Genomic DNA, 24,295 nt, shown 5'->3' with positions numbered 1-24,295 from the left:
CTGGGTCTCCAGGCATCTTGCGATCAGACAGGTGGCTGCGGCGTCGGGTCAGGCACGGGAAGCAGGGTTGGCAGAGCAGGTGTGGGGGGTAAACAGGTGCGAGCGGTCAGGCACTGTGTGCCCCTGTGAGGTCGTCCCCATCCACGTTTGTATCCACGTGGTTCTGCATTCTTACTTTAGGGTTTTCGTTTGTTTTACTGTGATTATTCTAAGATTTTAGAAAATGGAGGCACAGCGGGGATGTATGATTTAGGTTTTACTTCCATCTGTGGCCGAGAAGAATGTGTAGGGCAGGGCTTGGTGGCAGACGGGACGCCTGGGCCGGTGGGGCTGGTTATAGGTGGTGGTATGTGCAGCCCAGCTCGCCTGGTCTTCGCTGGGGCTATGGGCTCAGTGATGTCATTGTTTTGATGTGGCCCTTTTCAGGCAGGACTCGGCTGGGCCCTTGCTGGTCTTGGCCACGGCATGGCACCTGCATGCTCTGGGTTTGCTGGTCAGGAGCATGTGGGACAATGGTGGCCCTGGCTTACCTGCAGACGCGTGGCCTATGGATGTGCAAAGATGCGCCATGTGTCCCGGTGTCTGCCCAGACTGCCAGGCTCCTCAGGGGACCAGCACCAACTGGCTCCCTGGTGACTGGGGTGCTTGGAGGCCTGAGGACACTGTGTGGGTGCCTGGTAAAGCCTGGGCACCACCCCAAGGGCTGAGAGAAGAGCATTCAGGGCAGGGCTGCAGGAAGACCCCAAGGTGTATGCCTGGGGCCCAGGTCCCTGGGATCTAGGCCAGCCGAGAGGGGAGGGCGCAGCTACAGGCTGTGGGTGCAGCTAGACACGAAGCCCAGAAGTTTTCTGTTGGCAGAACAGGTGACAAGACTCTGGAAAAACAGTCCTGGGTTAAGTTACAAAGTAGAGAAAACGGTCCCCAGTTCTTTGGTGCTCAGAGATGGTGAGAGCACGCAGACCAGGTCAGAGACAAGCTGGGGAGGGGCCCAGATGACCTGGAGGGGACCCCAGGCCACGGAGGAAGTATGCAGAGGGCAAGGCATGGGTGCCCCGTTGGGGTGGGCACCCGGACAGGCCTGCTGTTGTGAGGGAAGGACTGGACCCCACAAAGCACAGACCCTTCCTTGTGGCCGATGGGGGCCTGGGGGTCTCAGGGACTATGGTTCAGGGTTCAGGGGGTACAGGCAGGTTGAGAGGCATCTGTGTGGGAGCTGCTGCCAGACCTGCCGGGCCTGCCTGCCTCTGGCTGCAGCTCACCCAATTGGCGCAGGAGCCAGCACCTCAGGGCGTCTGCACGCAGAGCATCGGGCCCACTCTGTTCCTCTCATGGGCCCATCCACTGCCCATCCATGCTGTAGCAGGTCTGTCCCTGGGACTCCCCAGGAGGCTCCCACTCTGCGTGGCCCAGGCCCAGCCCTGCCCCTGTGCTGTCCTGCACCCTCCCTGCAGGGACCTGTGGCAGTGGGGGTGGAGAGGGGCTTCGGGCAGCCACTCCCACGAAGGCCTGCCCAAGCTGGACATCCTTGGGGCTGTCACTGCAGGGCGGGGCAGAGACAATCCCATTTCACGCTTCAGGTTGCTCAGCCGTGTGAGGACTTGATGGCTTGTTGCAGAGAAGCCCCGAGTGGCGTCTAGTACTGGAAGCTTATCTGTCTCCAGGCCCGGAACCAGGTGGCCAATGCTGCGGTCCAGGGTGAGGCCGAGGCTTGGAGACGTGCCTCTCGTCCCGGGGCAGGGAGCTCCCCGTGAGCCTCATCAGTGTTTGGAGGCTGTGGAGCAGCCCCGGGCCCGGCCACTGTGTACCCCGCCCACAGCAAAGAACCTGGGCTTTACCTGAGGCATCCTCCTGGCAGCCAGGCCAGGGTCTGGATGGCGGGGGTGCCTGGCTGGGCAGGCCATCCACACCAGCAGCCGCCTCTGCCAGCCTCACCACCGCGGGCCTGGGCGCTGCCTGTCAGCCTCGCCCTTTCACAGGCCAGGAGAACACTTTCCCAACAGCTAGCTGCGTGGCTTTCCACTGCCACCCCTGCTCAGGTCAAAGCTCCCCAGGTACTCCTGGGGCCCCCAGCCTGCTCTTCCCAAGGCCCTGGCTAAGGACGGCAGTCTGTACAGGAGACCTCCTGCCCCACATGGACTTGCTGTGGTTTCCTTTAGGTCCCATGCGTGGCCGTGGGCAGGGTAGCACCAAGGCCGGCTGGCAGGGGGTGTGAGTGGAGCTGGGCGTCTAGGGCAGGGCACAGACACTGAGGCGGAGGTCAGGGCCCCCGGTGGGGGGGGCAGGGCGGTGGCTTGAGTGCAGTCTCCTCCCCAGACACTGCAGCCCTGCGCTGCACCGCATGGCATGACCGTGGCATGGAGAGGCCAATCCAGTCAGTTTCTGATTGAAGGTTCACCAAGGACAGGGAGTGTCTGTTCTGCTCACTGTGGGCCGTGCCCCAGGATGGCGTGGAGGCCTCTGTGGGCTGGTGTGGCTCTGCAGCTCTGAGTGTGGCAGCTGGTGGCCGAAGGACCTGGCCCTGTGTACCCTGCGAGTCTGGGCCCTGAGCACAGGCCTGGGCTCCCAGCAGGCAGCTCCTTGGCTGAGCGTTATTGTCAAGGAGATGGCGGGAATCAGCCCTGGAAGGTCCCACTGCTGTGGGGCTGTGGGGCTGTGGGGATCTGGCTGGCCGGTTGGTCCCTCATCCTTGGACCATCTGTATGGGGCTGCTGAGACCCAGAGGATGGTAGAGCCCCAGGATCTGGATGGGGAAGGCTGCGCCCGCACACTCAAAGCCAGAACCCCATTCCCCCATGCTGTGGAGCCTCCAGAGGGCCCGGTGCTCCCAGTGGGATTCCAAGTCAGGAAATGGACCAGCAAAAGCTGTTGCAGCTCCCCTGGGGAACAGCTGATCTGGACCACTCCTGCTCGGCGCTCTCGTTTTTATTTGCACGTTAGAGACCCCTGCAGAGCATTGCCCCCTTTTCCCACATCAGCCTCTGAGCTAACATAGCAGCAGCTTACTTGGAGCCTGGGCCTGCCGACCTTTGTGCTCTCTCCCCAAATATGGGGTGGCAGGCTGCCTTCCTGGGCACGGGTGTGGAGCACCCTCTGGGCGTGGAGCCAGGGAGGGAGCACAGACCTTTTTGGACAGCACAGCCTTGCTGAGTGACCTTGGGGACGCCTGATTCGTCCTTGCCCATCCCCCTCTACCCGCCCTGCTCCCCAGAGGGCCAGCTCTGCCCTCCAGCCTGTCCATGTGGACGCAGGGCACCAGATGAGGCAGCAGCAGTTCAGGACCCTGGGGCCAGCCCCACCCCTCCTCCCTAGATAGGACCCCTCATGCTTTCCCCTCCATGGGCACCTATTGGCCTCAAACCTGCAAAACAATGTATCTTTTTGCACTTGGAAAACACACCCCCAGGGCCGGGGGGGGGGGGGGGGGTGTGGCTGGGCGGAACCTGCGGCTCTCAGAGCTCTCCTGGTGGACTTCTATGGGGTTTTCTGCCTCAGTCCCTGGGACTCCTGAAGCCTCTTGTTTGAAAACCGAGTAGTCTGCTGCTTTTTTCTTTTTGTTTTTTTCCTTTTCTCTTCTTTCTTTTCTTTTTTTTTTTTTTTTTTTTTTTTTTGAATACGCTTTTAGAGACACACTCACTTCTACCCGAAGCTTGGGGCCCGGCCCTGCACCTCCGCCCCTCGGCGCAGCTCACGTGAACCCGCACACTGACTTGGGGCCGCCCGGGTAGCCCAGGTGGCTGGTCCCCTCTCCGAACCGCTGGCCTTTGCTCCTCCTTGCACACTGATGACTTGTGCTTAGAGTGTGGTGGCTTGTCCCCCGTGTGTGCTGTCCTGCCTAACGCTGTGGTCTTGTGTCGTTTCTTCTTCCCTTGCAGGGTCTGCCCTGAAGCGTCTCTGTCTAGGCAAAGAGCACAGCAGTCGTAATTATCGGGTTTTTTACCCTTTGTCCGCTCTCCATCGCATGGGCTTTCATGTGGCTAGTGCGCGTCAGGGTCTCTGTGGCCGCGGGGGGGGGGCTGTGTCTGCCCTGCGCCCACCCTCCAGGGCCCCCGCGGCTGCACCTCGCATCTCCGTGGCTCCTAGAGTCCGTGTGTCCTGGCCGGTGGACATGCTGACGCCCCCCTTCCCTGGAACGTGTACACGTGACCCATCGTTAATTGGCTCCTTTTCCAAAACCGTAGGAATGAGTATGTCCTTGAAGTGCTAAAGATGAGTGCCCCCGAGGAGAGATGCCGGGAAGAAATGGGTATCTGTCCACCCGGGCCACCCACCGCCCTCACCTCCCACCTTTTTTTTTTCCCCTGTCCTTTTTTTTTTTTTTCTGGCTGAAACATTCCAGTAGAAGTAGCTCCGTGTGTGTGATGTTCCATCACTAATGTTGAACTGTTTGTGTCCATGCTTTTCCATCGCTAGCCATCGCACACTACATTTTGCAACGGCTTGTTTGAAGAGATGGTCGTTATGCCATTTTAATACAGAGAATTTTCAAATTGGCTTATTCTAAATTGCCAAACCAGAAATTGGATGTTGGGGATGAGGACACAAAAGTTCCCTGTTGGACACTGAAACATAATCTTCCAGTGAAGTAGGCAAGCGTGCCTTCTCTGGCCAGCTCCCCTGACCCATGGCCCCGGACCTCCCTGTGGCCTCCCTGTTCTGCCAGTGGAGGCCTCACCCCGCAAATGGCTCCCGGCCTGGGGCCCGCAGTGGAAGGCTTTGGGTGCTTGTACCCCGCTCTGCTGAGGAGAGGCATGGTGGTGTGTCCTCAATTCCAAACCACAGAGCCCTTTGGCCTGTCCCACGGTTGCCCTACGCTGGGTGGACAGCAGCGTCCTGTTCCCCGGAGCTTCATGTTCCAGTCCGGAGCGCAGAGGCCTTGGGACTCTCTGCCCGCATTTTCTGAGCTCCCTCCCGTGTGGGAGTCTGGGGCCCTGGGCCGCGTGGGCACACAGTGGATGCCGAGCACGGGTGACGGCTGCGCAGCACAGCCTGGCCCTCGTGGCCTGGGGAGCGTTCCAGAGCGCCTGGCACTGGTGCGTGGGCCCCCGAGCACAGACCATCTCCTGAAGCAAGGCGTTGCCTGGCCTGAGCAAGACACTGAGAGTGAGCGCCCTGGCCGGCAAGCGCAGCGTCCCCGACGTGGCCTGTGTGTGCTTCCCCAGGGTCCTCCACCAGCAGCCTGGTCCCGGGCCCCGAGCCAGGCGCCCAGCCCGCCCTGCACGTCCAGGCACAGGCCAACAACAGCAACAACAAGAGGGGCACCTTCACGGATGACCTGCACAAGCTGGTGGACGAGTGGACGAGCAAGACGACGGGGGCCGCCCAGCTGAAGCCGTCGCTCAACCAGCTGAAGCAAACCCAGAGGCTGCACGGCATGGAGGTCACGGCGGGCTGGCCCCCGGCCCCCGGGGAGGCGCGGGCTGTAAGTGGGGCGCAGTGGGTGTGGGCGGAGGGCTGGGCGGGAGCGGGCACGGGGGGTCGTGGCCTGGGGGGGCGGCAGCCGTGGGATGCGTCCCGGGGATGGGGACGGGGCTGTGCCCACCTGGCAGCCCCTCTGGCGGAAGTGCCCTGCTCCGCGTGGAGGAGCCTTTGCAGGCCATGTTACTTCTTCCTGAAAAGTTGAGCAGGCGTCACGGCTAAGCCTAGCCTGGGAGTTGTTGTTCTGGGTGGGTTGGTTTTTTTGTTTTGTTTTGTTTGTTTTAGTGTGGGAAGGGTCCCCTGTGACCTTTCATTTCGAAAAATTTCAAATATACTGAAGCATTGGAAATTGCGCAGTGAAATTTTGTGTGCCCTGCCTGCCCGTGGTGGCTGACATTTTGCTGTGTTTTTCACACATCCCTCCATCCCCTGGAGGGTAAGGTTTTTGTCACGGATCCAGTTTCCTCGTTTATACTTTTTTGTGCCATTTGGATTTTCTGTTTTTTCTGTTAAGCTCTGCTTTTTTAACATGTTGGTAGATACCTAAATTTATCCAAGTTTTCAGATTAGCTGACAGAAGCTGCTGATCATATCCTATCTTGGCAGCTTGTCAGGTGTTTTGGGCCTGACATTAGTGACGTGTGCGTGGCCCCCTCCCCGTTCCGCGCAGTGCCCCGCGGCCCGCCTGGGAGAACTCGGAGAACTTGTGGTGGCTCAGATGACCCTTGTTATGCGTTGTTAGTTTCTCCTTCTGTGCTCTCCTTCTGTGTCTGGGCTGCTTTTTGTTGCAGTTGTTCTAGAAAGTTCCTTGATGTGTGCTGGTCATCGATTTAGCGCCTTTCCGGTTTTATATGACAGGCGTTCAACCTCTACAAAACCCTCGTCCTGGTTTCCATCTCGATCCTGGAGGGTTTGACATGTAGCATTTCCTTTGAGCTTCAGTTCAAAATAGTTTATCATTTCCGCTGCGGTTTGAAGCGAGATAGGCATGTGTTCCCTCAGAATCTCTTTGGGATTGCTTTTTGGCCTGAGTTTGTGAGAGGACGAACTCTGGGTGTTTTCAGTTCTTTGACATGTGCTGGGACTGGCTTTTCGGCCCAGTCGTTGATCCGCCCTGCTGGCTGCTGCCGCCACAATGCTACACATACACCTGCCACACTGGCGGCACCCAGGCCTCGCTGTCCCCTCCACGTGACGAGTGAAGAGTGTCCCTCCCAGAGCTGCAGCCCTAAGGCCTCAAACCCCCCAGTGTTAGAAACAGCAGCCACCTGACCCCACAGGGTCACCATCTGCACGTGCCCTGACTGCCAGCTCCCTAATCCCCTTGTTTGAATGGCAGTGAGTCTTACGAAGGTTTTTTTAAAATATTTTTTTGCTGTGGTAAATCTGTATAACGTAATATTCACCATTTCAATCATTTTTAAGCGTGTAATTCATTAGTATTCTGCTCCTTCACGAGGCTTTGCTGCCATCACACCATCTGTTTCTACAACCTTCCTTATCCCAGGTCGAAAGTTCTCACTGAGAAATACTCCCTAGCCCCCCCCACCCCCCCGCTGCTGATCCAGGCCCCATTACCATTTTTTCCCCTTTCTATGGAGTGTTGTCAAATCTCCAGGTCCCTCACATAAGTGGGATCGGGTAGTGGTGGCCATTTCCTGGCTGGCGTGTTTCATTCAGCATAATGCTGCCAGGGTGTAGCTGTGTGGCCTCAGGGCATTATTCCTTTGGGGGCTGAGAAGTACATAGGGGGTACAGTCAGTAGTGTCGTCAGTCGTTTATCAGGGTCAGCATTTTGTGATGTACATGTATATTGAATCACTGTGTCCCACACCTTAAACTAATTTAGTATTTTATGTCAACCATGCTTCAATTAAAATTTTTTAAAGTCGGGGGATCCCTGGGTGGCTCAGCGGTTTAGTGCCGCCTGCATCCCAGGGTGTGATCCTGGAGTCCCAGGATCGAGTCCCATGTCAGGCTCCCTGCATGGAGCCTGCTTCTCCCTCTGCCTGTGTCTCTGCCTCTCCCCCCCCCCCCCCCCCGCCTCTCTGTCTCTCTCTCTCTGTCTCTCATGAATAAATAAATAAAATCTTTAAAAAAAATTTTTTTAAAGTCACTTCATTTTTTTCCCCAATTTTTTTTTTATTGTGAAATGCATGACATCAAATCTGCCATCTTAACCATTTTCAAGTGCTAGCTTTAGGTGCACTAAGCATTCATAATTGTTCAACCATCACCATGCATCTCCAGAATTTTTTCATCTTGCAAAACAGAGACTCTGTCCTCATTGGAAAGGAAGTAAAGGAACTGCCCATGCCTGTACCCCTTCCGCAGCCCCTGGAAACCACAATTCTCCATGTGGATCTGACTGCTGTCGGTTCCTATGTAAGTGGGATCCTACAGTATTCGTCCGCTTTGTGACTGGCTTGTGTCACTCATTATGTCCTCGAGGTTCATCCATGTTATACCATGTGTCCGAATGTCCTTCCTTTCTAAGGCTGAGTAATACCACAGTGTAGGTACACATCACATTTCATCCTTTTATCTCCTGATTCATACTTGGGTTGCTTCTCCCCATTAGCTGTTGTGAGCAGTGCTGCCATCAATAGGTGTGCCGGTACCTCATTGAGTCCCTGCTGAATTTCATTTCTTTTGAAGGAATACCCAGAAATGGAATCACTGCATCTTGTAGTAATTCCATTTTTAACTTTTTGAGGAACCGCAAACTGTTTTGTACAGCAGCGGCAGCAGTTTGCATTCCGGGCAGCAGTGGGCAAGGGCTCGTGTCTCCTCATCCTCGCCAACATGTTTTATTTTCTGATTTTTTTTTTTAATAGTAGCCATCCTGAAACCACTGTGGTATCTCACTGTGGCTTTACTATTTCCAAGATGATCAGGGATGTTGAGCCTCTTTTCATGTGCCTATTGGCCATTTGTAGACCATTAGGAAAATAGTAGTTCAGGTCCTTTGCCTGTCGGTTATTTGTTTTTGTTACTGAGTTTTAAGAGTTCTCTGTATTTTCTGGATTTTAATCTCTTATCAGATACGTAATCTGCAAATATTTCTTCCCGTTCTGTGGATTGCTTTCTTACTGTGTATTTTTTTTTTTTAGACTTATTTATTTATTTGAGAGAGAGAAACAGGAGTGGAGGGGAGGGCCAGAGGGAGAGGGAGAAGCAGAATCTCACTGATCAGGGCACCTGACGTGGGGCTTGATCTCAGGACCCCAGGATCATGACCTAAGGGGAAGGCAGATGCTAAACTGACTGAGCCACCCAGGTGCCCCTGGACAATGTCTTTTCATGCACAAAAGTTTTTTAATTTTCGTGAAGACCAATTTATCTATTTTTCTTTTGTGGACAGTGTCTTTGATGTCATAGCCAAGAAATTATTGCCAACTCCAGTGTTGTGAAACTTTCTCCCTGTTTCTTTCTAAGATTTAATAATTTTAGCTTTTATGTTTAGGCCTTTTATCCAGTTTAATTTCTGTATATGGTGTGAAGTAAGGGTATAGTTTCATGCTTTTGCATGTGGATAATGAGTTTTCCCAGCACCATTTGTTGAAAAGACTCCCCTTTCCCCATGGAATGGATTTGGTGCTCTTGGGGACTATGAATTGACCATATTTGCAAAGGTCTATTGCAACCTTTGGTTGGTTCTCTGTTCTGTTTCTTGGTATATATGTTTGTTCTTTTTCCAGTATCACATCATTTTGATTTTCATATCTTTGTAGTAAGTTTTGAAATCAGGAAGTATGAGTCCTCCAACTTTGTTTTAATTTTTCAAGATTGTTTTGGTTATTGGGGGGGGGGTCCCTTGAGAATTCATATTAATTTTAGGATGGGTTTTTCTACTTCTTGAAAAAAATGCCATTGGGAATTTAAGAGTGATTGCAATGAATCTATAGATCACTTTGGGAAGTTTTGACAGTTACAATGTAAGTCTTTCAGTCCATGAGCATGGGGTGTTGTTCCATTTATTTATGTCTTCTTTCATTTCCTTTGGTGGTGGTGTGTGGCTTTCAGTGTGTAAGTCATTCAATTCCTTGAAGTTATTCCTAAATATTTTATGATTTTTCTGCTATTGTAAATATAACTGCTCTAATTTCCTTTCAGATTGTTCATTGTTAGCGTATGGAAATGTAGCTGATTTTGTATCCTGCAACTCGCTGAATTCATGGAGGAGTTGTGTGTGTTTTCTTTAGGGTCATCTACATGTAAGATTTTGTTGTCTCTGACAACAAAGGAACCATTTTACTCCTTCCTTTCCAATATGGATACCTTTCTTCCATTGCCTCATTTCTCTGGCTAGAACTTCTAATATTATATTGAACAGAAGTGGCAGCAACAGGTATGCTTTTCTTGTTCCTGACCTTGGAGGAAAAGCTTTCAGACTTTCACTGTTGAGTATATAATGTTAGCTGTGGGTTTTCACATATGGTCTTTATAATATTGAGGGAATTCCGTTTGTAGTTTGTTGAGTGCTTTTGTTATGAAAGAGAGTTGGATTTTATTAAGTACTTTTTTCTGCATTAAATGAGATGATTGTAGGTTTCTTTATCCTTTATCTTGTTAATGGTGTATTATGTTAATTGATTTTCATGTTAAACCACCCTTGCATTAATTCCTGGGATAAATCCCACCTTGTTATGGTGTACATACTCTTACGAATTCAGTTTGCTAATGTTTTATTGAGGATTTTTGCATAAATATTCATTAGGGTATCAGTCTGTAATTTCCTTGTGATGTATTTATCTGGCCTTGGTAGCAGGTTAATGCTGGCCACAAAGAATGGGCTAGGAATTATTCCTGTCTTCAACTCCTGGCAGGGTTTGAGAAAGATTGGTGTTAATTCTTCTTTAAAAGTCTGGCTTCTCTTTGTTGAGAGGTTTTTGATTACTGATTCATCTCACTACTTGTTATAGGTCTATTCTGATTCTCTATTTCCTCTTGAGTCAGCCTTGGTAGTTTTTCTGTTTCTAGGGATTTTTCTATTTCATTTAAATTATCTAGTTTGGTAGCTAAAGCTTTGCCAATTTGCTGATTTTTTTCCAAAGAATCGACTTTTGGTTTCATTTTTAACTTTCCTTTATTTTTTTCTTTATGACTTCCTATTCTCTACTTCATTTATCTTTATTATGGTGTACAGTTAGGTTATTGATTTAAGATCTTGTAGGCATTTACAGCTATAAATTTCCTTCTGAGAACTTCTTTTGCTTTATTTCGTAAACGTTTATGTTTTGTGTTTCCTTCCCATTTGTCTCAGAAGTTATTTTCTAATTTGTCTTGTGATTATTTCTTTGACCCCTTGGATTGTTTGAGTATGTGCTTAGTTTGTTTCTGCATATATGCCAGTTTTCTAGTATTTTTTTTAAAAGATTTTCTTTATTCATGAGAGACACAGAGAGGGAGGCAGAGATACAGGCAGAGGGAGAAGCAGACACTCAACCACTGACCCACCCGGGTACCCCTCTAGTATTTTTGTTGTTATTGATTTCTAATTTCATTCATTGTGTTAGAAAAGAGACTTTGTAGAATTTTAAAATGTTCAGGTTCGTATTATGTTTATATTTGTTTTATTTATTAGGACTTGTTTTGTGGCCTAATATACGGCCTATTCTGGAGAGGTTCCATATGCACTTGAAAAGAAAGTGTATCCTGAGACGCCTGGGTGGCTCAGCGGTTAAGCGCGTCTGCCTTCAGCTCAGGGCATGATCCTGGAGTACCAGGATCGAATCTTACATCAGGCTCCCTGCATGGAGCCTGCTTGCTTCTCCCTCCGCCTTTGCCTCTGCCTAGGTCTCTGCCTCTCTCTTTCTGTGTGTCACATGAACAAATAAGTACAATATTTTTTTTTAAAAAGTGCATCCTGCTCTTGTTGGGTAGAGTTTTATTTGGGCTGATTGGTATATGTTGCTTTTCAGGTCCTCTCCTTATTGATCAGTCTCATTGTTCTAACCTTTATTAAAATTCAAGTTTATAATGGTTATTTTAGAACTGTCTGTTTCTCCCTTCAGTTCAATGTTTACATCATATAATTTGGGGCTTTGTTTTTAAGTGCATATGTAATTGTTGTACCTCAGTGGATCAAACCTTATATCAATATATGGTGTTGTTCTTTGCCTCATAATCTTTTTGACTTAAAATCAGTATTGTCTGGTAATAAAAGAGCCACTTCAGCTCTCTTTTTCCATCTTTTTACTTGCAACTTCTTTGTGTCTTTGCATCTAAAGTGTGTCTCTGGGGTGGGTGCCTGGGTGGCTCAGACAGTGAAGTGTCTGCCTTTGGCTCAGGTCATGATCCCGGGGTCCTGGGATCAAGCCCACCTCAGGCTCCCTGCTCAGTGGAGAGTCTGCTTCTTCCTCTCTCTCTCTCTGCCCCTCCTCTCTGCTCATGCTTCTCTCTCTTTAAAAAAAATAGGAAAGAGGGATCCCTGGGTGGCGCAGCGGTTCAGCGCCTGCCTTTGGCCCAGGGCGCGATCCTGGAGATCCGGGATCGAATCCCACGTCGGGCTCCCGGTGCATGGAGCCTGCTTCTCCCTCTGCCTGTGTCTCTGCCTCTCTCTCTCTCTCTGTGGTGTGACTATCATAAATAAATAAAAATTAAAAAAAAAAAATAGGAAAGAAAAATTGCAAAAATAATAAAAATAAAGTGAGTCTCTGGGAGCAGCATATAGATTGACCATGCCTATTTACCCATTCTGTTAATCTCTGCTTATTAATTGGAAAGTTTAATACATTTGCATTTAAAATAATAAAGTAAAAGGAATTATGACTTTTAATTATTTGTTTTCTGTCTTATAGGTTTTTATTTCTCAATTCCTCTAGTTATTGCCTTTTTAAATTTTAGTTGTTATTTTGTATTCTGTAATTTGTATTCCCTTCTTTACTTTGTTATATATTTTAGTTTTTTTCTAATTGATTCCCTGGGGGATTACAGTTAACATCTTAAACTTATAATGACCTAGTTTGAATACCAGCTTTGTTTCAATAGTATATAAACACTTTGCTCCTGTACATCTCCATCTCTCCCCCCCTTTGTAATTTTCCCCTCACTGACTGAATTTTTATATGCTCTGTGCCCATGAACATAATTATTATTATTGTATGATGCATTTACCCTTTAAATTATATAGGGAAAAAGGAATTCGAACCAAAAGTACATGGGATGTCTGGGTGGCTCACTGATTGAGCATCTGCCTTTGGCTCAGGACATGATTCCAGGTCCAGGGATCGAGTCTCTTATCAGGCTCCCCACAAGGAGCCTGCTTCTCCCTCTGCCTGTGTCTCTGCCTCTCTCTGTGTGTCTCTCATGAATAAGTAAATAAACAATCTTTAAAAAAATCCACATATAACTTGACTCCCCCAAAACTTAGCTGCTGATAGCCTTACCAATAACATGAACAGTTTATTAAGAAATATTTTTTAAGAAATATTTTATGTTGTTATATACTGTACTCTTACAGTAAATTAAGCTAGAGAAAAAATATTATTAAGAAAAAAGTAAGAGAAAATACCTTTACAATAATGCACTATAAAAAAATCTACCTACAGGTAGACCTGTACAGTTCAAACCCATGTTGCTCAGAGCCAACTCTATATTTTAGCTTAAATCCATTATCTTAGTATATATTTTCTGTTTGTCCTATTTGTTCTGTGTTCCTTTTTCTCTCCTGTGTTCTTTCAAATTTGTTAGATATATTTTCTTATTCTTTTTTCCCTCCCACTATTAGCCTGAAAATTTTACTTTCTTTTAATGTTCATTTAAATGATTATTCCAAATACGATAGCATACATCCTTAAATTATCACAGTCTAATTTTCTTTTACCCATTTCCTAGACAATGGAAAGACCATAAAACACTTTCATCACTTTTGCTCCCTTCCTAACATTTATTTTTTTCGATTCCAGGTTGAGTTTCAGTCTCACAATGTCTTTTTCATCGATCAATATTCACCGATATCTGCATATCTATTAATTGTGCTTTTTCATTTCTTCTTCTAATCTTCCCTCTAAGAGCATTTTCCTCCAGAATTTCCTTTAATGTATGTGTACCAGTGACTTATGTCTCAGTTTTTGTCTAAAAATGTGTTTTCAAAAAAGGAAGAATTATTTATTGATTTATATGAGAGAGCGAGCAAACACATACATGAGGAGGGAAGGGGCAGAGGGTTAGAGAATCCCCAACAGACGCCCCACTGAGCAAGGAGCCTTACATGGGGTTCAATCCCATGGCCCTGAGATCACGACCCAAGCAGAAACCAAGAGTCAGATGCTCAACCAGCTGATCCACACAAGTGCCCCATAAAAGTATCTTTATTTTATTGTCATTCTTTTTTATTTATGATAGTCACAGAGAGAGAGAGAGAGAGAGAGAGAGAGAGGCAGAGACATAGGCAGAGGGAGAAGCAGGCTCCATGCACCGGGAGCCCGACATGGGATTCGATCCCAGGTCTCCAGGATCGCGCCCTGGGCCAAAGGCAGGCACCAAACCGCTGCGCCACCCAGGGATCCCTTTTATTGTCATTCTTGAAGGATATTTTTAATGGGTATAGAATTCTAGGTTAGTGACAATTTTCTTTAAGCACTGTGGCATTTTCATTCTGTTATTTGGCTTCCCTTCTTGTAAGTGAACTGCCAGCGTGTTGTTCCTTTGAAAGATAATTCTTTTTCTTCTGGCTTCTAATAGTTTTGTTTCTGGAAGATTTATTATGAGATGCCTAAGAATATACATTTTTATTCCACTTAGACTTCATAGGGCTCCTTAACTCTGTGGTTTCATTTTTTTGATCAAATTTGTATGTTTTTCTGCCATTACCTTGTCCCATACTGCTGACCTCCTCTCCTCCCCCTATTTTCCTCCTGAGACTCCAGTCCATATATAAGATCTTTTACTCTATCCTTGCTCTCTTAAATGTTTTCTCATTTTTTCTCTCTTGATACCTTATTCTGGATATTTTCTTCAGATTGTTTAGTTCACTAAATTATTCCCAGTGTCTGTGCTGCTATTAACCCTGTCAATTGAGTTTTAAACTCTAGTTCCTGTGCTTTTTAAGATTTATTTATTTGGGAAAGAGAGAGGGGGAGAAAGAGAATCTCAAGCAGACTCCCTGCTGAGCTTGGAGCCTGACACCAGGCTCCATCTCACAACCCTGAGATAACGACCTGAGCTGAAATCAAGTTGGCTGCTTGAGCCACCCTGGTGCCCCCAGTTATTGTAATCTTTTAGTTGAAAATTTTATATTTGTTTTCTATACCCCATCCACATATGCTTTCTGTACTTCAAATATTTCTTTTCTTTTTTTTTTTCTTATCTGACTGCTATGGTTAGGACTTCCAGTACTATGTTGCATAAAAGTGGTGAGAGTGGGTCTCCTTGTCTTGTTCCTGATATTAGGGAAGAGCTCTCAGCTTTTCCCCATTAAATATGATGTTTGCTGTGGGTTTTTCCTATGTGGCCTTTATGATCTCAAGGTATGTTAGCCCTAACCCCACTTTGTCAAGTTTTTTTCATGAATGGATGTTGGATTTTGTCAAATGGTTTTTCTCCATCTATTGAAATGATCATATGGTTTTTATGCATTCTCTTGTTGATGTGATGCATCGCGTTGATTGATTTCCATTTCCTGAACCACCCTTACAACCCAGGAATAAATCCCACTTGATTGTGGTGAATAATTGTTTTTCTAATGTCTCCTTGGATTTGCTGTGCTACTATTTGTTGAGGATCTTTGCACCTGTGTTATTAAGAGATATCGGCCTATAGTTCTCTAGCTTTGTGGTGTCATTATCTGGCTTTGGGATCAGGGTAATGCTGGCCTCATGGAATGAATTTGGAAGTTTCCCTTCCTCTTCTATTTTTTGGAATAGTTTGAGAAGAATAGGGATTAACTCTTCTTTCAATGTTTGTAACATTCACCTGTGAAGCCACCTGGTCCTGGACTTTGGCTTGTTGGGAGTTTTTTGATTAGTGATGCAGTTTCATTGTTGGTGATCAGTCTGTCCAAATTTTTTATTTCTTCCTGATTCAGTTTGGGGAGGTAGTTTATGTTTCTAGGAATGTATCCATTTCTTCTAGGTCGTCCAGTGTGTTGGCATGTAATCTTTCATAGTACTCACTTACGGTCCTTTGTGTTTCCCTGGTGTTGGTTGTTCCTCCTCTTTCAATTCTGGTTTTGAGTTTCTCTCTCTCTCTCCTCTCTCTCTGTCTGTCTCTCTGTCTCTCTCTCTCAGTTGGGCTAAAGGTTTATCAATTGGTTGATCTTTTCAAGGAACAAGTTCCTGGTTTTATTGATCAGTTCTGTTGTTGTTTTTTTTAGTTTTCATTTATATCTGCTCCCATCTTTATTATTTCCTTCCTTCTAGTGGTTTGGGTTTTGTTTGTTCCTCTTTTTCTAGCTCTTTTAGGTGTAAAGTTAGGTCATTTGAGGTTTTTCTTGCTTCTTGCAGGAGGCCTGTATTGCTCTCAACTTCCCTCTTAGAACACTTTTGCCACATCCCAATGATCTTGGATCCTTGTGTTTTTATTTTCATTTGTCTCCATGTACTTTTGGGTTTCCTCTTTGATATCTTGGTTGACCCGTTCATTGTTTAGTAGCATGTTATTTTGTCTCTACACCTTTGTGTTCTTTCTAGATTTTCTACTTCTGGTTGGTTCCTACTTTCACACCATTGTGGTTGGAAAGATGCATGGCGTGACTGGAGTCTTTTTGAATTTGTTGAGACGTGTTGTGTGGCCTAATATGTGATCTCTTCTGGAGAATGCTCCATGTGTCTTGAAAAGAATGTGTGTGCTGCTGTCTGGGGATGGAGTGTCTGAATCTGTCTGTCACATCCATCTGGTCCAGTGTATCATTCAAAGCCACTGATTCCCTATGACTTTCTGTTTGGATGATCTGTCCGTTTAGGTCAGTGGGGTGTTACAGTCCAGCCAGACCAGATGTGTGCTTCTAGCCCAGTGCTGGGGCCGCAGCTGGACTGCTGTGTGTGGATCGTGTCCCCTGTCCCAGGGCAGGCGTCACTTTGTGGTGAGGTTGGCCTGTCAGTGCTGCTTGCACACTGCTGGGCTGGTGGTGCTGCTTTAGAGGGGTTCCGCCAAGCATGTACGGGGTGGGGGGCGCAGGTCTGCAGGAAAACTGGTGGCGGAGTGTGTGTGAGTAGCACATTTTGCGCAGGTGAGCCGGAGGGGGGGGTCAGAAGTGCTCAGGGCTGGTGCAGAAGCTGGGGTGGAGGTGGGCATCTGCAGAGGAGGCAGGCGGGGGCATGCTGTCGGCAGCAAACGGGGCGAGTGTCCCCATTGCCCTGGTTCCCAGAGGTGTCTGTGTATCCAGGGGGGAATAGCAGCCACAAGCTCATCCGTTCTTGGGAAGGTTTCCGAGCCTCCTTGGCCCTGCAGCACCTGCTCTGAGATTAGCAGTCAGTCTTTGTGTAAACGCAGGGGTTTTTCAGACCGTGGCTTTTGCACTGTGTGTGCTCAGCCGTTGGCTGTGCTGTCTCATCGGGGATCTCAACCTTTTAAAAGTTGAATTATCTCTTGATTATCGATGTGTGGGAGTCCATTATAGATCCTTTCCCATATTTACATGTTCTGGATACATTCTATCCGTCAATGGCTTGTCTTTCATTTCATTAAAATCTCTGCCATTTCACATTCACCATTTAAAAAGTGGGAAAAAAAAACAGAATGATTTGATTTCTTTGTCCTATATTAGGGATCTTCGCCTCTTTCAAATCTAGATATTCTCTTAGATTCCTGTGTTTTTTCTAGAACCGTCATTATTTTAGCTGCTTCATCGAGGCCTGCAAGCTACGTCAAATTACCTGTACGGTTTGCTGGAGGGCTCAGGTAGTTTTCCTTCCCCTATATGCGTATCTGGTTGTGACAGCACCTTCCTTTCCACGCTGAGTCACACAGATATTGGTCAGGTGGTCACGTAGGTGTCAGTTCACTTCTGAACTGTTTTGTCACATTGAGCCATTCTCTCATCCCATGATGGTGCCACATCCCCTTAAGTCCTGCGGCTTTACTGTGTGTTTGGTACCAAGTTGGGTATAACCTCCCAAGAATTTGATTTTTCGAGGTGCCTGGGGGCTCAGTCGGTGAAGCATCTGCCTTCGGCTCAGGTCATGATCCCAGGTTCCGGGATGGAGTCCCACATCGGGCTCCCTGCTCAGCAGGGAGTCTGCTTCTCCCTCTGCCTATGCCCCTCCCCTTTCTCATGCTCTTGGTCTCTCTTTCTCTCTCTCTCTCAAATAATAAATAAAATTTTTATAAAATAAAGAATTTGATTTTTCTAGTTCCTTAATATTTCCATGTACGTTTTAGAAACGGTGTCTTTCTACTTAGTAGCCTGCTGGGATTTTGCCTGGGATCATAATGCGTTGGTCAACTGGGTGAAATCTGATGCGTTAGCAAAACTAAGTGTTCCTGTCAACATGACATCTGTTTCATTGTCTTTTTTTCCCTCAGCAAAGTGTTGTAGGTGTTACACATCTTTTATTAAATGTATCCCCAAGTAAGTGAAGTTTCAGAATGTGGAAACAACTGTATCCTTGGCTTCCCAGTTGTAGGGTGCAGTGCCAGGCTTGTACCTGTGTCCTACCATCCTGCTACAGCCACTGGTTCTGGAAGTCTGTTAGTCTTGTCTCTAGGGTTTTCTCCAAACACAATCTTGTCCTCTGCATATGAGGCTGGTTTTCCTCTTTCTTTTCCAGTCTGTTCCTTTTCCCACCTGGGCTGGCACCTCCCATGGAGGATGCCCAGGGAGCAGGGCGACCATGGGGAAGGGTGTTTGGCGTTCCATGGCAGCGGAGATTTGGCTGCAGGTTCCATTGAGGCCCAACCAGTGGGGAGACCTCCTCTAGCTGCACTCCCTGCTTCTGTGGAGAGGGTTGCCCGGGCTCCCTAGGGCAAGAGGCGTGATACCCACAGGGAGAGCTGCCTTGTCTTTCTGGGCCGACCCTACTTGGCTACGCCCTTCTTGCGGCTGCTTCACTACATCTGCCTGCACTTGGGGGCTTGAAGGCTGCTGGCCTGCATCTCTGTATCATGGTCATGCTGGTCTGTCCAGTTGTCTCTGCTCTCTCACCCCACCTTGTGTGCTTCTCCCTCTGAGGTATGGAGGTGGAGGGCCTGCCCTGCCATGGGCTCCTGAGCCTTGCTCCTTCCATTCAGGCCCTGACTGGTCCACAGCAGGCCCTTTGTGTGGTTATTCGCTGCGCCCATGGGGGTCCAGCCCCCCGGGGTCTGCTGTGGGCCCTGGACGGCCAGGCTGCAGCTCCAGGGAGACCGGGAGGGCGCTGGCTGCTTTTTGGTGCCAAGCCGTCACTCTGGCATGAGCCGCGGCAAGTCTGGGACTGACTCTGCTGAGGATACAGCATCTGTGGCGCCCTGGGGCCGGCCGTGGGCAGCCACCTGTGCCTTCCTATTCTTGTCTTGTAGATGAACGTCCCTCGAGCAGCAGTGGGGATGCCGTGTCTGGCTCCAGCACCCGGCCCTCTGTGCACCGCAGCCGTTCCCGGAACCACCCCAGTCCTACCCATGCCAGGTACTGCCCTTCCCAGCCTCGCGGCCCCGCCCTGCACACAGCCCCTGGGTCAGTACGGAATCCTCTTCCCTCCTCCGGTGTCCTGGGGGCCCTGGGCAGCCCGGGTGGATGGCCAGAGCCTCAGCCCTGGCCTAGGCTCGGGGGCAGCGGGCGTGCCTGCTCTGCCCGTGTTCCTGCGGCCACCGGTGGTCAACGTGCCTGGCCCTAGACTGCACATCACGTAGCTCTGTCTTAGCACTTGCGGCCGGAGTGCCAAGCCAAACAGTCCATAGTGACGGGGTTGTGGCTTGGCCTCCGGGTTCTGCTCCGCCTGCCCGGGGGTGCCTGGCGTGGGGGCCGGTGCGCGGGCAGCCGTACCTGCGTCCTGCACTGCAGCTGACTCCAGGTCCCCGTGGTCCACACTGGCAGCCTCCGCACCCACCTCCTGTGCTTGAATCGATGGTTAGAATGTTGTGCTCACCCTGTGGAAGTACAGTGCCTTGAATTCCAGCTTCTGTTCCCTGATGGAAGGAGATGTTAAAAAAAAAATCACATGTTGGAAAAGTTATATATCATATTTACAGTTGGCTTGTGCAGTGATACCCAACCCATTTTAAGTCAGAGATACGAATCGTTTATAAATCGAAGGCAAAAGCCTGACCTTTAGGTTTCCATTGTAAACGAGGTCTCCCTGGGCTTCTCTGGCCACTGAGAGCAGATGGACACCCCCCCCTTCCCTGGCTGCAGGGCTCTGGGTCCTGCCCCCCAGTCACCCAGGGCTGTGTGGTGACCAGGACAGCGTGTCGCTGGCAGCCGTAGGGCTCTCAGGAGGGAATGTGAGCAGCTGTGTTGGGCTGTGCTGAGCTGCTGGAAAGTGTTCAATGAACTCCCACACCATGTTGACCCCAAGCCTGTGGGGCACAGGCAGGCCTCCCACCCCGCCAAGACCGCATGGCTCCCTTGGTCCTGGGCTCTGCTGACCCTCCCGCCAGCTGCCCCTCCTTTGTTGTCACTCCCACAGAGGCCTGCGTCTCACTTGGCCTTGTGCATGCAGGTCGCCCTGCCCGGGGGGCAGCATTGGGCCCCTGGGGGTGAGGGGACTCGTCCAGCCGGGCCACACAGCCCTGGGAGCTCAAGTCCTCGTCTGAGGGCTGCCACCTGGCTGTGAGCCGGACAGTTGTGCTCCACTTTGGGCCCTCACCAGAACTGGCTAAATGATCTTAAGTGTATTATTCCATCAATTCAGTTAGAATTGAGTTTTCGAGGTGATGCGTGGTCTCAGCCGGGCACGATGCTGTAGTCAGAGATTTCTGTTCTCTGTAACATGCCCTTGCTTCCTTGGGGGAGAATTTCGTGCACCTGATTCCCGAACGTGGCGGAGGCTGCCTTCTCTTGCTCCCCCACCCCCCGCTGCCCGCCGCAGCAGAGGTGAGATCTGGGGTCCTGGCCTTGTACATGAATGGTCAGTGGCACGGAACCCCCAAGAGATTGTATCTATGAAGGAGAAAAATAAACATTTTTGCTTGAAAACAGTGTGGCGCCACCTCTCTTCCTTACCCCTCCCCCCGCCCTCGTACAGCAAGCCAGCCAGACTCCCAGGTGCAGCTCTACACACGGCTCCACAGCTACAGTGGACGCCTTGCCCAGGACGCCTGCATACTGAATGCCGGCTGCCAAGCCGGCTTGGGGCGACCGCGGGGTGTTAGGAGGGATCCCCGTTCTCTGCATGTGGCCCGGGACCTGAGGACCCAGCTCTGCTGGCCTCCAGGCCCATCTGCTCGGCTTCTAACCTCTCTAGACCTGAACTGCATGTAGTTCTTGGGGTGGGCTCTGCCTCGTGGAGGGCGTGAATCTCACCTGTCCCCATGGGCTGACTGGACAAAGCCGGGTTGGCGGTCACTCATCACGGCCAGAGCTGGGGGAGGTGGGCACCTTAGTACCTTCTCCTGAATCAGCACTGGGTTCACAGGGACGGCTGGGGCACGGGCGTGTATGGGGAGGACCCCTATGGCACTGGGCCTGTCTGCAGCCAGCTCACCCTCAAAGGGTCCGGCTCCCTAGTCTGGGCTCCTGCACGCGCCCCACAGGTGCTCAGGCTGGGGTTTGCTGTGCCTCTTGCCCCTGCCCGCTGAGAGGCTGTCGGCTTTGTGGCAGAGCTGCCGGAGGGAGGGCCCCTCTCAGAACCAGTGCAGACCCCACGGCCCCATCTACCTGTCGGAGCGCTGGCCCCGGGGTGCCTCAGGGCTGCAGCTTCTCTCGCTGTACCCGGGGAGCTGGATGCAGCACAAGCAGGTGCTGGGTGGCCCCATGTGGCCCTGGGCGGCGGCAAAGGCCACCTGGGGTTGGCCCCACACGGTGTGAGGTCATGGGCCACTGGCTTCTCAGGGAGGATGACCTCTGATGATGCTGTTCCGCCTTCCAGGGCCTCATGTGGCCGAGCTGGGCCTGTAATGAGCTGTGGCGGTTTTGTTTTCTAGATTCTGAGAGTGAGAAGCCCGACTGAGCTCACGCAGGCCCGCCCGACCCCGACGCCAGGCCCTGTGTCGTCACACGTGGAGAAGGCGAGTCCACACCTCGTGTCCAGTTCACGCTGTTTTGTAACCACTTTCTAAGCATTTTTTATTCACAACTGGAAACACAAATGTAATGCAAGAATAAAGAATATTTTGGGGGAAATGGGACTTTGGTTTTTCCAGCTCTGTCCTGTCTGGTGGCCCAAGACAGCAGGGAACATGGGAGGCCAGAGTGTCCCAGAGCAGCAACAGGACCAGTTCCAGGGGCCCTTGGGCTGAGGGGTTCCTGGCCTGCTGGTCAACTTCAGCATTTACCTGGCGCTTTACAGAGCACCTGTCAGCCCAGCATCCTCAGACGGATCCCACTTTGCCCAGACAAGGCCAAGGCCGAGGATGGTTTCTAGGCATCTTCCCCATCATGCCAGGGCAGCTCCGGAGCCACAGTGGCCATCTGTGCTGGTGGCCATCCCTGGGCTCACGTGGCTCCACCCAGCGTGCTGGCCTGGGACTCCCCCACTCGGTCTCTGGAAGCTTGACATCCACGCTCTGGGCAAGGGGTCCCCAGAGCAGCCTACAACCTCTGGCTACAGTGCAGGGTGGGCTGCTGGCCAAGGCAGGACTGCGCCTCACTTGGGAAGTGGGAACCATGCCAGCAGCCTCAAGGACAGATAGAGGAAGATTGGCCACATGGCTGGTGGTGGGGGTCTCAGGGGCCACCCTGGAGTCAGCTCAGAGGTCTCACTTGGGGGTCAGGACAAGGAACTGGAGCTTTGCTGTCTCTAACCTTGGGCAGCAGCACACGGGGCCCCGCCGCTGCACAGGACCTGCGGTTGTCACAGGGGACTTGTGTTCATAGTGAGCAAATGCCAGCCTCAGACTCAGCTCCTGGCCAGTGTTTGACGGGAGCAGAGCAGCACAGGCTTTGCAGAGACGTGCAAGTGTGGCTCGGGGATGTGGCCGGGGACTGTCCCCCCAGCTCTCGCCAGTTCTGCAGGCCGCTGCTCACATTGGGCTCCCCCTGCCCTGGCGCGGGCCTAGGCCTCCCCGCTCCCTGCGGCAGAGCAGACGGCCCAGGCGGCATCCTGTGTTTTCTTGTCCTTCTCGTCCCCGTCTGTGTGTGTCAGTTCCTTGTTTTCTGTCCACAGTGGGAATGCACAGTTCACTTTTTCATCCTTTTAAGCGAGTAATAGCATAGGTGCCAATGGCAAATGTGACGGGGGTAGAAGGCTGAGGCCCAGGGGGCTGTGACCGTCTGACTGCGCTTGCGCACAAGGACAAGGGCCCGGGTTCCTTCAGAATCTGAGTGCACAGTGCCCAGGTTCCTGCAGGGGATGGGTTGGAGATGGAACACCTGTTCACACCACAGCATGGGTGAGGGCTTACCCAGTACCCCCAGTGGACACCCTCTCTGGGGACCCCAAGAAGCAGTATCTGCCCCCCTCCCGCACTGGGGGACTGCTCTCTAGAAGCAACTCGATTGCCACATTGATCAGCACAGGTGAAGTGAGGGATGGAGATGGCCATGGGCCAGCTGCCACCCTGGGGAGGCCCCGCACACCAAGCAGGTCTCTGGAACCCCCAGGGTTAGCCTCTGCCCCCCACTGCTTCCCACCCTCTGGGGGCCCCTCAGCCTCCTGCTGCTCCAGGACTCCACTCAGCCCTCAGCCTCTCTCCTCCACTGAGTTCTGTCACAAGGCCGGTGAGAACTCACCAGACCCCACGGGGGGCCTGTCTTGTCACATTTGGCTTTAAGCCTCAGGGGAGAACTCGAGCATGTCCCAAAACAGTCTTCAGCGAGGGCAGTGGTGAGCTGTGGCTGTTCATTGCTACTTACAGGGTTTCTAGAGTGGACCACACCTCCCACACCTGCCCCACACCTGCCCCACTCCTGTCCGCACCTGCCCACCCTGGTGCCCTCACAAGGTGGCTGGCCCAGCCCGGCTCTCCCAGGACAGGGATGGCACTATCGTCCAGGTTCACCAAGGCCCTTCTCTCAGGGCTAGCCGTGGAGCTGCCCTCTGCTCCCCGTTCTCATTCTACCCTAGAGAGCACCCCCAGCCTGCTCTCCTGCAGCACCTGCCATGGTCCATGTGCCTCTGCTCTGTGCCTTTGCTCCAGGTTGAATAGCTTAAGTTCTGAAATGTACATCTTATTAAGGGGCTGCTTGGTTCCCTATGACCTGGGAAAACCCAGTAAAACAAAAGAAAGCATCCCCCAGGGTTCTGAGCACGCTCGGCTATGCTATTCTAGCATTACATGTCTAGGTCATAAATAATTCTGTGCTCCAGCCTGGGAGCCCAGCCTTGATTTATTATGTTTCTTTGGGAAACAGCGTCTCAGGCTGCCATCCCAGAATACCAGATGGGGCGGCTTACACAACAAACGTGCCTCTCCCCAGTGCTGGAGGCTGCGGGCTAAGATCAGGTGCGAGCGGGCTGCTTTCCCCGGAGGCCTCTTTTCCGGGTGTGCGCGGGAGGCCCTCTCACTCTGAGCTTGTGTGGCTTCTCTATGTGTGTGGAAACAGTGTGTGAGTGCTGCTCGCTCCTTCTGACATGGGCATTCATCATGTCAGATCAGGGCTACACCCAGAAGGCTGCATTGGACCTTAATTACTTCCGTAAAGGCCCCCTCCCCAGTGCAGCCAGCTGGGAGTTAGGCCATCAACATGTCATGTTGGAAACACAAACATTCAGTATCCAATGCATGGCTTATGGAATTGTTTTGATACACAGTCCATTTGTACAATGGAAACTGTATTTGTCTCCACTTGTGCACACATATTTTAAAATTAAACTAAATAAATACCAAGTATGTATGCGCACACACACACACACACACACTG

The 24,295-nt window shown here is 50.6% G+C and overlaps 1 protein-coding gene across 10 annotated transcripts in view; it reads left to right on the top strand.

The window, feature by feature from the left end:
* WNK2 (WNK lysine deficient protein kinase 2) overlaps window positions 1-21,621 on the top strand; it is a 100,405-nt gene extending 78,784 nt beyond the window's left edge. For 4 of the 10 annotated variants that reach the window (XM_049093836.1, XM_025423652.3, XM_025423650.3 and 1 more), the window contains 5 exons: window positions 3,873-3,917; window positions 5,160-5,419; window positions 7,689-7,800; window positions 18,856-18,961; window positions 21,418-21,621. In XM_049093836.1, coding sequence (XP_048949793.1) covers window positions 3,873-3,917; window positions 5,160-5,419; window positions 7,689-7,800; window positions 18,856-18,961; window positions 21,418-21,424 — 530 coding nt within the window. In that variant the 3' untranslated portion in view covers window positions 21,425-21,621. The remainder of the gene's footprint in view (window positions 1-3,872; window positions 3,918-5,159; window positions 5,420-7,688; window positions 7,801-18,855; window positions 18,962-21,417) is intronic. The other 6 variants (XM_025423654.3, XM_035701568.2, XM_025423649.3 and 3 more) reach the window with 3 other exon arrangements.
* Window positions 21,622-24,295: the final 2,674 nt, after the last annotated feature.

Source organism: Canis lupus, chromosome 1 (genome assembly GCF_003254725.2).
Source record: "Canis lupus dingo isolate Sandy chromosome 1, ASM325472v2, whole genome shotgun sequence".
Classification (NCBI taxonomy): domain Eukaryota; kingdom Metazoa; phylum Chordata; class Mammalia; order Carnivora; family Canidae; genus Canis; species Canis lupus.
This window is presented reverse-complemented; position numbering and strand designations above follow the sequence as displayed.